The sequence below is a fragment of the Cannabis sativa genome, chromosome 7 (assembly GCF_029168945.1).
Source record: "Cannabis sativa cultivar Pink pepper isolate KNU-18-1 chromosome 7, ASM2916894v1, whole genome shotgun sequence".
NCBI classification, from domain to species: Eukaryota; Viridiplantae; Streptophyta; class Magnoliopsida; order Rosales; family Cannabaceae; genus Cannabis; species Cannabis sativa.
Genome location: NC_083607.1, coordinates 50,148,323 through 50,161,970, shown reverse-complemented (window position 1 = coordinate 50,161,970; position 13,648 = coordinate 50,148,323). Strand labels below are relative to the sequence as shown.

At 29.8% G+C, this 13,648-nt stretch overlaps 2 protein-coding genes across 4 annotated transcripts; both read left to right on the top strand.

The window, feature by feature from the left end:
- The first annotated feature begins 1,355 nt into the window (after positions 1-1,355).
- LOC133039867 (protein GRIP-like) lies at positions 1,356-3,479 on the top strand. Of its 2 annotated transcripts, XM_061118923.1 has the most exons (7): positions 1,356-1,883; positions 1,979-2,070; positions 2,174-2,295; positions 2,401-2,512; positions 2,592-2,657; positions 2,770-3,176; positions 3,312-3,479. In XM_061118923.1, the coding sequence occupies exons 1-7, from the start codon at positions 1,661-1,663 to the stop codon at positions 3,316-3,318; spliced, it is 1,029 nt and encodes a 342-aa protein (XP_060974906.1). In that variant the 5' UTR covers positions 1,356-1,660; the 3' UTR covers positions 3,319-3,479. The 2 variants fall into 2 exon arrangements, with proteins under 2 accessions (XP_060974906.1, XP_060974907.1); XM_061118924.1 differs by lacking the exon at positions 2,592-2,657 and having other exon boundaries at positions 1,533-1,883.
- A 4,256-nt stretch (positions 3,480-7,735) lies between these two features.
- On the top strand, positions 7,736-10,441 carry LOC115697728 (trihelix transcription factor ASR3). Of its 2 annotated transcripts, XM_030624838.2 has the most exons (3): positions 7,736-8,347; positions 9,099-9,131; positions 9,811-10,441. In XM_030624838.2, the coding sequence occupies exons 1-3, from the start codon at positions 7,858-7,860 to the stop codon at positions 10,302-10,304; spliced, it is 1,017 nt and encodes a 338-aa protein (XP_030480698.1). In that variant the 5' UTR covers positions 7,736-7,857; the 3' UTR covers positions 10,305-10,441. The 2 variants fall into 2 exon arrangements, with proteins under 2 accessions (XP_030480698.1, XP_030480699.1); XM_030624839.2 differs by lacking the exon at positions 9,099-9,131.
- Positions 10,442-13,648: the final 3,207 nt, after the last annotated feature.

Genomic DNA, 13,648 nt, shown 5'->3' with positions numbered 1-13,648 from the left:
TATTAAATTGCAACACATTTAATGCTTAAAAATTATATCTTATTTATGTGAAAAAAAAATCTTGTCTCTTTCAAAATAACTTGCTTAAATAGAAAATATATTTTAGAAAATATAGTGTGATTTATTTCAGGTATATCTAAACTTGGGAATCAATATACTTATAAATACTATTGAACTTGCATTTTGTGGATTTTAATATCTTTATAATCTTATTTGAAAATCATTTTCATACTCACTCATCTTTAATCTTAAGTCTTTTTATTACTTATCTTTTATTTAAGGTGTCATCCGATTAATTACCACCATGGACTGCTTATGTGTATACTCTTGTATACGTGACACGTTTATATTGGTACACATAATATTATTATTTAAAAATTATTTCGAAATTTATTTTAAAATTAAATAAATTATAAAAATAAAAATAAAATATTTAAAAAATAAAAAATATTATAATTTTCAAATAATAATATTACGTGTATCAATATAAACGTGTCACATGTACAAGAGTTTACACGTAAGCAATCCAAGTTGGCAGTTAATTGTGAAAAATAGATGACACCTTAAATTTAATAACGGTTCTTTAGTTTTGAGAGTTTTACCACTAAAATTTGAGTTTGAAGGGTTAAGTACAAGTGAAATGATAATTGAAAGGGTTTAGCCGCAAAAAACTCTTTTAAATAATAATAGGTGTACCAATATAAATGTATCACATGTATAAATGTGTACACATCAATAATTTATGTTGGCAGTTAACTATGTAAATAGATAACACCTTAAATTTGCTAACAATTTTATAGTTTGGAAGGTTTTACCGCCAAAGTCTGAGTATAGAGGGCTAAGTGCAAATGGAATTATAGTTAAGAGGCTTTAGTCGCCAAAAACTCTAAAATATAATATCCCAATAGATAATTGCACAAAACATAGTAGCCGTATTTTCATTTCTTAAAATGTATTTTATTCTGAACTCCGTGTTTTGTAAAACTTATCGATCAGACTTTCTATTTTGTTAAATGAGAAAAGACGTAATTTTTAAAATAGTACAAAATAATATCTTGAACTTAATTTGCATCAAAATAAAACTTTACAATAATCTCGCCTGGAGGTGCCTATGACCAAACTGATTAGATTTTTTTTTTTGCATCTGTTCGTACTAGAAACTCGTTTCGTTGGTTATGATAAAAAAAATGACGAAAATTGAGCTCAGATTTTATTTTATACTATTTTAGAATAGAAAATACAAACTTTGATTTGTTATTTAACAAAATAGAAAATGTGATTAATTATTTTCCAGTCTAAAATTTTAATTCCTACATTTAAAAAAAAAAAAATTAGCCCCCTAAAAAATACTTATATTTTGGCTCCTAAATCAAACTTCTCCCTCCATCCCGAACTATTCTAGAAAGAAAGAGAAAGAAAGAAAAAGCTCTCAGAACCAATAGTACTTCACATAACAGACCAAGTTGTAAGAAAACAGTTCTAAACAAAACAGAAAACTAATAACACAAAAAAGTGAATATATATATATATATATATATATATATATATATATATATATTACATAAAAGACTCAATATATATCCAGCTTTTACGTACATTTTGTCATCAAAATTAACATAATCGAAGAAGTTGAATTCAGTGGAAGCAGAAGACGACCCCTATGGAAATGGCTGAACATTTGGACCATACCACTCCTAATGGTAATAATGGACAAGTCTCCGATGCCACTACTCCCCAGAATGAAGATCTTAATGAGTCGCACTCCCAATCCTTGATTTCTGAGTCTTTTGACCATGAACAAACTCTTGCCCACGATGAATCTTTGAAGAATCTTCAAGTGATACATTTGGAGGCAAATGCTAATGAAGATCAGATTCTTCAAGGTAACATTTTCTTTCTTTCTTTCTTTCTTTCTTTCTTGGGTCATGTATATAGAAACTAAAGATGGTCTACATCTTCACCAACTCAAATCTCATAGGTCAAAAGATTGATCAAGAAATAAAAGAAGGTGAAGATAAAAACGATGATCTTGACAACAGAGCCCCACAGCCTATTGAAGATGTTCAAAAGGTAAATCATTGCTCCAAATAAATGCAAAACTTACATTTTCATGATCTTCTTCGGTTAATGAATTAATGTATTTTTGGGGATTGTAATTAATTTCGAGAAAAAGGATGATGAGCTATATATATTCCAAGAATTACACCAAGAGTTGGAACGTATGGAACAACAAGCAAGTGAAACATTAAAAGCCATGGATGCAGAGAGCCAACACTTAACAAGAGTAAATAATAAGTAAATACATATCTAGTACTTATAATATTAATTACTTGTTTTAATTTCAAAGTAATTATTAATTCTAATATTGGGACACTATTTAATTCTATTGCCATGATCAAGACTCTCTGACATTCTTGGAGAATTGTCGCGTTTATTACAAGATCGTAATTCAGATATTAATGTTGTTGACGAGGCATTGCAACAAACACTTCTAGCTCTAGATATGGACAAGGTATATGAATATATTAATGTTGTTATTTTTGCTCTATTATTAGTAACATAATTATTAAACTGCATATTGTTGATCTCAGTTTGACGAAAATATGATTGACAAACGACAAGATTTAACATGTGAAATCTATGATAAATATGACAAGGTAATGTATATATCCACTTTTTCTTAAAACAACTTTCTTCATTAATTATTAAATTATAGCTAGCAATAGCAACATCTATTTTCTTATGTATATTGGTGACATTTAACTTCAGATGTTGGAATATGTTGAAGTCCTATTTGCTGTCTATTCGACCACTGAGCATGACAATGACACTAATATTAATTATCCTAGTAATCATCACATGAATGATGATCAAGATCAACCATTGCCACCCAATGATAATCTTGATCAGATTAATCAACATGATGTTACTATTCATGATTTGGAGAAGAGCAGCAGCAGTAGGATGGCAGCGCCACCACCGCAGAGTATGGCGGTACTGACAGGGAAGGAGAAGAGGCAGGTAAGGGCTAAGGAGATGCAGAATAACATGCTTAGGCTTCGGGAAATCATTCCTGATATGAATAGTACTAAGATGACCAAATCTCAAGTGCTCCAAGCTGCTTATAACTACATCATATTTTTGAAGACACAGCTTGGCCTTGATCATATTTCCAGGTAATTATATTTAATTGTTCTAATTTTCTTTCTTTGAAAAACATTTATAATTATTCAGTTGTTTTTGCAGCTTGCTTATGTTGAATAGTTTTGCAGATCATATTTATTAATTAATGAATTTGTATGTGAAAACAGAAACTGAAGATGGGTAATAAAGAGGTGTTAGCATCTCCAATTGTTCAGGAGAAATTGTACTGATCAGAACAGAACTGTGGCTTCAAAACAATTTGTTGATCGATTTACTTATTGTATACAAAAGAGAGATTTTAGTTTTCATAATAATAGTATAATTGTGTCCATACATTTATTCATGCTTTTTTTCATTGTTTTCTCTGTTCTTTGATTATTGGTCCTTTAGATTGTTGAGCCATGGCTGTTAAAAAACAAAAAATTTTACATTCTATTAAAATATTAATTTTCATGAACGTGAACAGTGTCTTAGACTAAGAATATTACATGAATTAATATTAATAGTGAATGTTTACAAAATTAACCTATTGACCGAAAAAGCAACCACAACAAATAAAGCCTTGGACCCAATAATTTATACAAAAAGGGATAGAAATAGAACATAAATTGTGTTTTCTAAAAGAATGATTTTGAAACAAAAATTTAAATTTTGCATGTTAAATATTATTCTAAGAATGTGATTGGTTGTGGCATTATTTAATATTTTTAAATTTTAAAAAATTGAATTTGTTAGTGGTTGGAAATCTAAGATTAATAAAAAGAAATAGTTAATTAGTCATTAACCAAATCGTGGCTTTTGAATAATTGCTACATTAGTGAAATTGAACGAAATTAGACAGAAATTCTTGAATTTAGGAATTTCAAAAATTCTATATTTTTAATAACTTGGAAAATTTGGAGGATATAATTTATTACATATCAAAATTCAAAGGATAAAAATTTTAATTAGCGTAATAAAATCTTTAGAGAATCAATAATTTAAAATACAGAAAACATAAAAATATTTCATTTATAAAAAATTATTAAGGTTAGTTATTAGATAATAAGAAAGCACCTTGAGATCCAATTTTCCTAATTAATTTGAATTCGATCATCTATTACATCAACCATCAGTGAAAATGTATGAAATATACATTTTCTTCCATTATTATTATTTAAGCATTATATTAAAAAATAAAAAAGGCGTAATATTGTTAATTTTTTATTATAATTTTTTCATCAATTTTTGTATTTGAAAATACAAAATGCCCCAAATAATTAACACATTTACTAAGGAGAGTCTCACGAAATCTTCCTTTTTTGCCTACAATTACATTTAAAAACGACTAGTAAATCTTATTATGACCATCTCTTATTGGTTGTCCGTAAATTCTAATATCAAGAAGGGTATTTATAACTTCTTGTGCTAATTTCTCTTGATACATTTTTAATTCCCCTGTAGATCTTGTTATTAATAAATTGATAGGAGGATTGTTTTGATAAATAACTCTTCTATAGAGTTCATTAATATTAAATTTATTAGTTTACTATCATCTATTTGAATGATTGGTCTTAACTCTGGAGCAAGAACGAGTAATATAAAATTATCTATTCTAGCTCTATATTTGTTCGAATAAAATGTTTAGTTAATTTTGTGCATCTAACCGAAAAAATTATTTCTTCTTCAAACTTTTTAATTTTTCCATTCATTATTCGTAGGCCTTCTTTCTCCTAATTATTTCTATTCTATTAACCAATAATCTATAATAATTCCTAAATCCCTAATTGTTCTCGAATAGTACTTGTTCTAATAGAAATTTCTCAATTTTGAAACTTGTCGTAGCCATTAATAAAAAAAAAAAAAAAATACTATGAGCATGTTTGGTATTATTTTTTGTTTTTTGTTTTCAAAAAATTGTTTTTAGAAATGAGAACAAAAAATAGTTTTTGAAGTTTTTAAAAACAAGTCATGTTTGGTTAGTGTTTTTTAAAAACAATATTGACAAAAAGTGAATTGGTTTTTAAAACAGAAAACAACATTTTGTTGTTTTCAAAATTCTTGTTTTTTGTAACTTGTTTTCTGAAAACTGTTTTCAAAAAATAAGGCCAAACAAGCCAAATTATTTTCAAAAAATAATTTTCTGTTTTTAAAAACAAAAATAATAGTTTTTTAGTTATGATGCCAAACATGCACTATATTTTTAGAATTGGATTTCATATTCGAATGAGTCTCGTAATCATAAAAAATTAAATATTTTTTTATAGTAGTGTTCATTATATTTATAACATCATTAAAAAGTGTTTAAAAAATTTTCACGATAATATTGTAACTATAAATAAAGATGGTAATTAATTGAAAAAAAAAATAAAAATTGAAAAGGAGAAAGGAAAAACCAGTAAAGCTTGGTGGTGAGCTGTTTGGAAGACGAAGAGTGGTCTTTGCGGATTTTGAATTTTCCAATCCAATCCAATCCGCACAAGTGCGGATATCCGCACTTTGCGGATTGGATTGTAAGGTTATTTTATGAACACCCTTACATTAGAGTAAATATAGTGTGAAACTACACTATATTTAGTGTTTTAGTGTCCCATTGGAGATGACCTAATATTGTTAATTTTTTATTATAATTTTTTCATGAATTTTTGTATTTGAAAATACAAAACGCCCCAAATAATTAATACGTTTACATTTAAAATCGACTTGTAAATCTTATTATGACCGTCTCTCATTGGTTGTCCGTGAATTTCAATATCAAGAAGGGTATCTACAACTTCTTGTACCAATTTCTCCTAATACATTTTTAATTCTCCTGACGTAGATCTTGTTGTTAATAAATGGATAAGAAGATTGTTCTGATAAATAACTCTTCTATAGAGTTCATTAATATTAAATTTATTAGTTTACTATCATCTAATGATTCGGGAGCAAGAACGAATAATAGACATTTGTTTGAATAAAATGTTTATTTTGCGTCTAACTAAAAAAATTATTTTTTTTTTTAAAATTTTTCGATTTTTCCATTCATTATTCGTGGGCTCTCCTTCTCCTAATTCTTTCCATTCTGTTAACGAATAATCTATAATAATTCCTAAATCCCTAATTGTTCTCGAATAGCACTTGTTCTAATAGAAATTTCCCCATTTCGAAACTTGTTGTAGCCATTAGTAAAAAAAATACTATATTTTTAAAATTGGATTTTATATACGAATGAGCCTCGTAATCCTAAAAATTACATGTTTTTTTAGGGAAATTTAATTTTCTATACTTAATATTTTTTCCTTAAACTAATATTTTTCTACATTGAAAATATATGACCACTTTTCCAAAACCCCAAAAATACCCCTCTTAAAAACTCTCTTTTTTTTTTCCAATTTTTCTGGGCTTTTAAGGGGTCGGGTCCGATGGGGCCCGATGCCCGTCCGATGCCTGCCCAATGGGGCATGTTTTTGGGTTTTTAAAATCGAGTCTGATGGGCCCGATGCCCGTCTGATGGGCCTGATGCCAAATTTTTGGGGTCCGATGGGTTTTTTTGAGTTTTTGAAGTCGGGGGCCTAATGGGCCCGATGCCCTGTCCGATGGGGTCCGATGGGCCCATCGGACCCGACCTTAAAAACCTAAAAAAATTGAAATTTTTGCGCGACATCGGACCTTCTTCTTCTCCGGTGGTGTTCGGCCGGCGTGCGTGCGTGGGTTCGGTCGAGATGGGTTCGGTCGAGATGGCGTGCGTGCGTGCGTGGGTTCGATCGAGTGGGCGTGGGTTCGGTTCGTGGATGGTGCTTTGGGTCTCCGTCGGTGCGTGTTTACGGTGTTGTGGACGGTGGGGGCGGCATTTTGGGCGGTGGTGAAGGGCCGGCGCTTTAGGTGGTGGTGAGGGAGATTGGGGGTTATGGTTCGGTCGGTTGAGAGAGAGAGATAGACGAAGAGAGAGATGGGGAAGAGAGAGAGAGATGGGGTTGAATTATGAGAGGGATAGTATTGGGTTTAGATAAAATTGTCACATATTTTCAATTTTCATATGTATTCAATGCAAAAAAAAATTATCGCCAAGCAATGCATAGATAATCAAATTTCCCCTTTTTTTTGGCACTGTTCAATTTGACTTTTTATGCTTACATTTGGTTAAATTTTTTTTTCTAAACAAATAATAACTAATATTTGTAAAATATGATAATTTTTATGATATCCCTAAAATATCCCTATTTACATCATCCCATTTACACCATCGGACCACCCCCATCGGACCACCCATCGGGCCACCCATCGGACCCATCGGACCACCCATCGGACTACCATCGGACCAAATCTGCTACCAATTTTTTTTTATGTTTTTGTACATACAAAAGTAGCATCAGGTGACTATCGGACCACCATCGGACTACTATCGGACCACCATCGGACTACTAATTTTTTTTTATTTTTTATTTTTTTTTTTATGTTTTTGCACTAAAAAAAAGTATGCAAAATTTGAGAAGGGTATTTTTGGGTTTTAGATAAAGTGGTCATATATTTTCAATGATGATATGTATTAGTTTAGAAATAAAATATTAGATATATGTAAGTATAAAAAATCAAATTTCCCTTATAATATCATTAAAAATTTTAACAAAGAATTTAGACGATAATGTTGTAACTGAGATTGTAATTAATTGGAAAAAAAAAAAAAACTGAAAAGGAGAAAGGAAAAGCCAGTAAAGGTTGGTGGTGAGCTCTTTGGAAGACGAGGAGTGGTCGATGGCCCAGTCTCATGACGACAGCAGTAGTCGCGAACTGCAGCGTATTTCAGGCTCAAGACGAACACGTTCCCAGGGGGCGCCGGACTGGTCTTTGATGGACTCGCTTATCCTTGTCAATGAGATCGCCGCCGTCGAAGCCGATTGCTCCAAAGCCCTATCTTCCTATCAGAAATGGGTGATTATAGCTGAGAATTGCACCGGTTTGAACGTCCCCAGGAAATTGAACCAGTGCCGGCGGAAATGGGACTCTCTTCTTCTCGACTATAATAACATCAAGAAATGGGAGTCCAACTCCGGAGATAGTGTTTCGTTTTGGTCCATTGGAAGCGATAGGCGAGAATCTCTAGGACTTCCGGGAGACTTCCACCACGATCTGTTTTTAGCTATTGAGAGTCTCATAATGGCGCGAGAGAATCAACCGGATACGGACCCTGAGGATGGCGATGATGAAGCTAAAGACGATATGGTTGATCTCGTAAAAGAGCTAGGTAATTCTTCTCATATATGCTCTGAAATGTATATTTTTGCTATAAACTATAAATATGGAAATGGAATCTAGTTGTTAGGCATTCACAACAACTATGAAAAGGCTTTATCTGTAATTATTCTCGTGTGAGGTTTGAGAACCCATTCATAGCTTGTCTTCTGTAGTAAAAGATTTATAACAACGCATTTTCATTAAATTTGGCTGCCAATTTTTACATTTTTGCTTCGATAATTTGGAGCTTGAGCTTGTTGCTCTTAAAAGGCTTCAATAGATTTAATGAATTTTTCGAGCCTAGAAAAGCGACAAAATGATAGTGAAGAAAGATCACACCTCTTTAGGGTAGAGCCACACAAATGTTAAATGAATTTTGAATACCCTTTTGCCATATCATGCAAGTTAAGTTTAAGTACATTCATATTCGAGCTTGATTTTGTTCCATTTGTTAGAGGTCTAGCATTAGAGTAAGTTTCCTCTACAAGTTCTGGAATTAAAATGGAGAGAGTTGACGACCTTTATTTCATTATCTGAATTTGACAGCGGTCCTCTTTTTGTTTTACTTTTGTATGACTAGTTGTGTCATGTCTCTATTGTTTGTTCCTTCATTAAAGGAAGCTTATTATTAGAGTACGCTCAACCAAGTTTTCAGTCATTTAATTTGTCTCTAATATTTTACCACATTTTAAATATTCAATCACGGTGTCTGCGATTCGTTCAAGGAAGCTAAATTTCCATTTATGCTGAGTAATGTGCAGGTGCAGACACCGATTTATACAAGCAAGCCAAAGGTGCGGTTGCTCTTTAATTATTTATCATTTTAAGAAATTTTTTCTTTATAGTCACTTGACCAAAGAAAAATGGTTCTTACACCAAAATTCCTTATAACAGCAGCAAAAACTTTAAGAATATCAACAATTTCGGAAGTAAAAGAAAAAACTGAACGCTATGTAATATATGTATGCTCACCACTTCTCCTCCATAATGATCTGCTATCTGTCCCTAAAGTTGTAAATTACTCAATTTGCTTTGTTTGATGTTCTTGGATGCAGAAATGGAAAAACTATTTGTGTAAATCATCTCATGAGACAATCAATGAAACAATCAGACTTCAGACAGATTTAGCCTTTATCTTAATCATATTGTATACCAATCATACAGAGTTTCTACAATTTTGAAAAATGTAGAAAGGTTGTAAATAGCCACCCACAGTTGGAGTTACAACTCTGTTTACAATAACTTATTAGCATATAGAATCAAAAATTCAGCCGCCAATATTCTTAATTGAATTTTGGTTTGAGAACATTACAAGTTTTACTGATTTTGAGTGATGTGATGGCATATTAATAATCTTTTTGCTTTGGTGTATATGTCATGAAGAGGGATGATTCATGTTCATTATTGAAGTTTTTGGTTCTGTTTCTCCATCAATACATGTAGTACTAAATTTTCTTGCCTTTGCATTGTTAGGGTCTAAGAGGCAAAGGAGGAGGTCAACATCTCAAGAGAACTCTGCATGGAAAAGCCTTTCAGAAGAAGTATCTATAAAGAGCCAGGCAGAAACAAAAGCTCCTGGATTTCACGTTGAAGATAATCCTGCCATGAATTCCATAGAAAAAACTCCTGTTAGAAGCTCTTCAGATTTAAAGCCACTTGATCAGACGAGTACGAAGAGAAAGTCTCGAAAAGGTAATGTGGTTGAAAATGAGAATCATGAGACAGCTGAAACAGAAGATGAGAAAGAACAAAGATTTGCACAAATGTTGCGTGAAAATGCAGAAATGATTAGCTCCATTGTTTCTGAGAATGGAATGTATGGAGTTGGTAAGGCGGAGAATGGTGAAGTTGGCCAAACCAAATCAGCTGAATATGTTAGGCGTCAAGGAGATAAGCTGATTGCCTGCCTTGGAGACATTGTAAAATCCCTTGACCATCTCTGTGTTCTTGTCCAAGAATGTGAATAATTTAACTGTGGTAGTCCTCAAAATTAACATGAGAACAATATTCTTTTTTGTTACATTAATTAATGTTATTGTAGTGTAAATATTGCATCTGGGTTCTCTTACCATGCTCATTATCATTTTGGTCTGAAATTGAGATTCTATTGCTGCTTGCATTTTTTTTTTTTATTTATTTAAGCGTTTATATATTACATAATAAATAATTTGGGATTCGAATCCAAGACCTCTAACACACACGCACCCTTTTATACATTTGAAGTTAAAGTAAAATTTGCTTATGATAAGTGTAAGGTACCGCATTTTTAAGTACTACTTAGACAAATTTTTCAGGATCTTTTCCATTATCAGTGTGTTGATATTATAAGCTATATATTTAGGATTTTTATCTTTTCAACTACTAAATTTTCCTTTGAATTATTCAGTGTGTTGAAATATAGGACTTTTTTTTTTTTTTTCGAGGGTATGAAATATAGGACTTTCACGTGGTTAACAAAATATTGATACAGTTGATGTGTCATTATATCAGTAATATTTCTTATTAATAGTTAATTAGAAAATGAATTTCTTAAATTTTAAAAAAATTTTACTTAGGTAACGTTTGGTAACACTTTTTTAATCAATTTTCTATTTTTAAAATTGAAAAAGTAAAAAATTTTTTCAAAAACATGTTCTATAAAACTGTTTTTACCTTTCAATTTTTTAATTGAGAATCAAAATTTTAAAAACAAAAAAAAATTACTTTCAATATTTTTTAAACAGTTTTTTTTTTTCTTAATCAATATCTTGGACTTCGATCAGACCTGGACCCAAATCCCCCCACGACCCTGACGCTGAACCCGACCTCTGATTTGAACCCAAATCCGACCCCGGACCTAGAACCGACGTAAATAAAATCAAAAAATGAAAATGAAAATGAACTTTACAGAACACACTTTTATTTTCTGTTTTTAAAATTGAAAAAACAAAAGTAGTTACAGAACGCATTTTTGTTTTTCAAAAGCAAAATTTTTAAAAAACAAAGGTGCCGTTTGGTAACACTTTTTTAATCAGTTTTTTGTTTTTAAAAGTAGAAAAGTGAAAATATTTTTCAAAAATATGTTCTATAAAACTGTTTTTACTTTTCAATTTTATAATTAGAAATCAAAATTTTAAAAACAAAAAAAAAAAAATCAATTTCAATATTTTTTTAAACAGTTTTTTTTTCTTAATCAATCTTTTGGATTACGACCAGGCCCGGACCCAAATCCCCTCCCAACGGCCCTGGCGTTGAACCCGACTTTTGACTTGAACCTGAATCCGACCCCGGACCTAGACCTGACTTAAATAAAATCAAAAAATAAAAATAAAAATGAACTTTACAGAACACACTTTTGTTTTCTGTTTTTAAAAATTGAAAAACAAAAGTGGTTACAGAACGCATTTTTATTTTTCAAAAAAAAAAATTAAAAACAAACGTTTTACTTTCATTTTGTGATTAAAAAATTAAAAAACAAAAATATTACCAAACGACACCAAAATTTTTAAAAACAAAAATTTTACTTTCATTTTGTGATCAAAAAATTAGAAAATAAAAGTGTTACTAAACGGCACCTTAATTATCCACGTGGTGCTTATCACCACTTTATTAACTATACACCACAAAACTTACCAAAAGCTCTATATTTTAGCATTTGGAGGAAATTTTTATCGGGAAAACAATTAGAGACTTAAACTTAATGAGGTGCATTTTGGACAAAAACTATGAACAAAATTATTGAGAATTGGTTAACTCAATAAATTCTTATTGGCAAAAGAGGTGCATTTTATTATTTTTTTTTTACAATGCTTACGGTAAACAAGAGGGTTTTAGGGCCAATTTAGCATAATTGTACGGTAGGGAAAATCAATTATAGTTGTATTGTGTAAAAAAATAACTGTAGCTGTGTTGTAAGAAAAAAAAAATAACTGTATAAGAATTGTAAAAAAATAGCTGAATTGAATGTTTGATAATTACAAATTTAAAAGTGTTGTGAGTAGTTAAGATTATATTATATTAATAATGATAATAATATTATCTAGTTCATTAGAATCACAAATATATAAAAAAAAATTATATAATAAAAAAAAATTATTTTCTATATAGTTTTAATTATTTTTTCTCATAGCATAAATTTACATGTATTTGATCAAAATAATTTATAATATTTTTAAATTGTATTTTTATCACTTGTAAAAGAAATTGTAATTTATAAAAAACTCTAGGTTGATGTAGTTTGTTAATAATAAAAATATTTAATATAAATATAAAATAATTTTTTAAACAAAATAAAAAAGTTTAAATATTATTTATTTTAAATATTTTTTCCTTCAAAACAAATATTTTATTTTTTATAATATATAATAAATAGGATTTTTTCATTATTGCACTTCAAAATAGTTTTTTTTTTTTTTTTTTTTTTTTTGTATTTTTACAAAATTCTACATAGAAACCCCAATTACAACTAGCGAGACAACCTAAATCGCAACAAAAAATTGTATAGCAACCCACATCGAAACCACTTTAGAAACCCAAACCGTAAATTTGAAAAAAAAATTAAAAAAATAATATATGGGGTAATTTATATATTTTTAGTACAAAATATTTATTATAATCTTTTAATCAAAACAGTTTTTCCTTAAAGTTAGGTTGTACCAAATTTAATTTTTAGCTGTAGCTTCTCTATAAATTCTTCAATAAGTTATTTTTTGTAAAAATTACACAAAATATGTGAAAATTTTAAGAGTTAACTTTTTTATGGCATAAATAAATAAAGCTAAGTGGTTATGGGTTTTTTTTTTGTTTTTTTTACATTTATATGGGTTTTTTTTATGCTATATTTTTGTAAAAAAAGTTAGAAATTCCATATTTGTAAAACAACAATAAGTTTTGCCTAAAAAGTCACCGGCACCGGAAAAGTCACCGAAAAAATCATGGTCACCGGAAAAGTCATCGTGGTCGGAAAGTCAACGGAAAAGTCAACATCGCCGGAAAAGTCAACGAAAAAATCAACGTCGCTAGAAAAGTCACCAAAGTAAATATCTCATATATAACTAAAAATATATCCGGTTATATGAATAAAAACTAATAACTCAAACCGGTTATAATTGAAATATAACCGGTTCTGTAACATAATAAATAAATATAAATAACATAAAATAACTCAAACTAGTTATAATTAAAATAGAACTGGTTCTATAAGAGTGTTATAATGAATAAAAACAAATAACGCGAAAGAACTCAAACCGGTTATAACTAAAATAGAATCGGTTATATAACATAATGAATACAAACAAGTAACACGCAATAACTCAAACTAATTACAATTAAA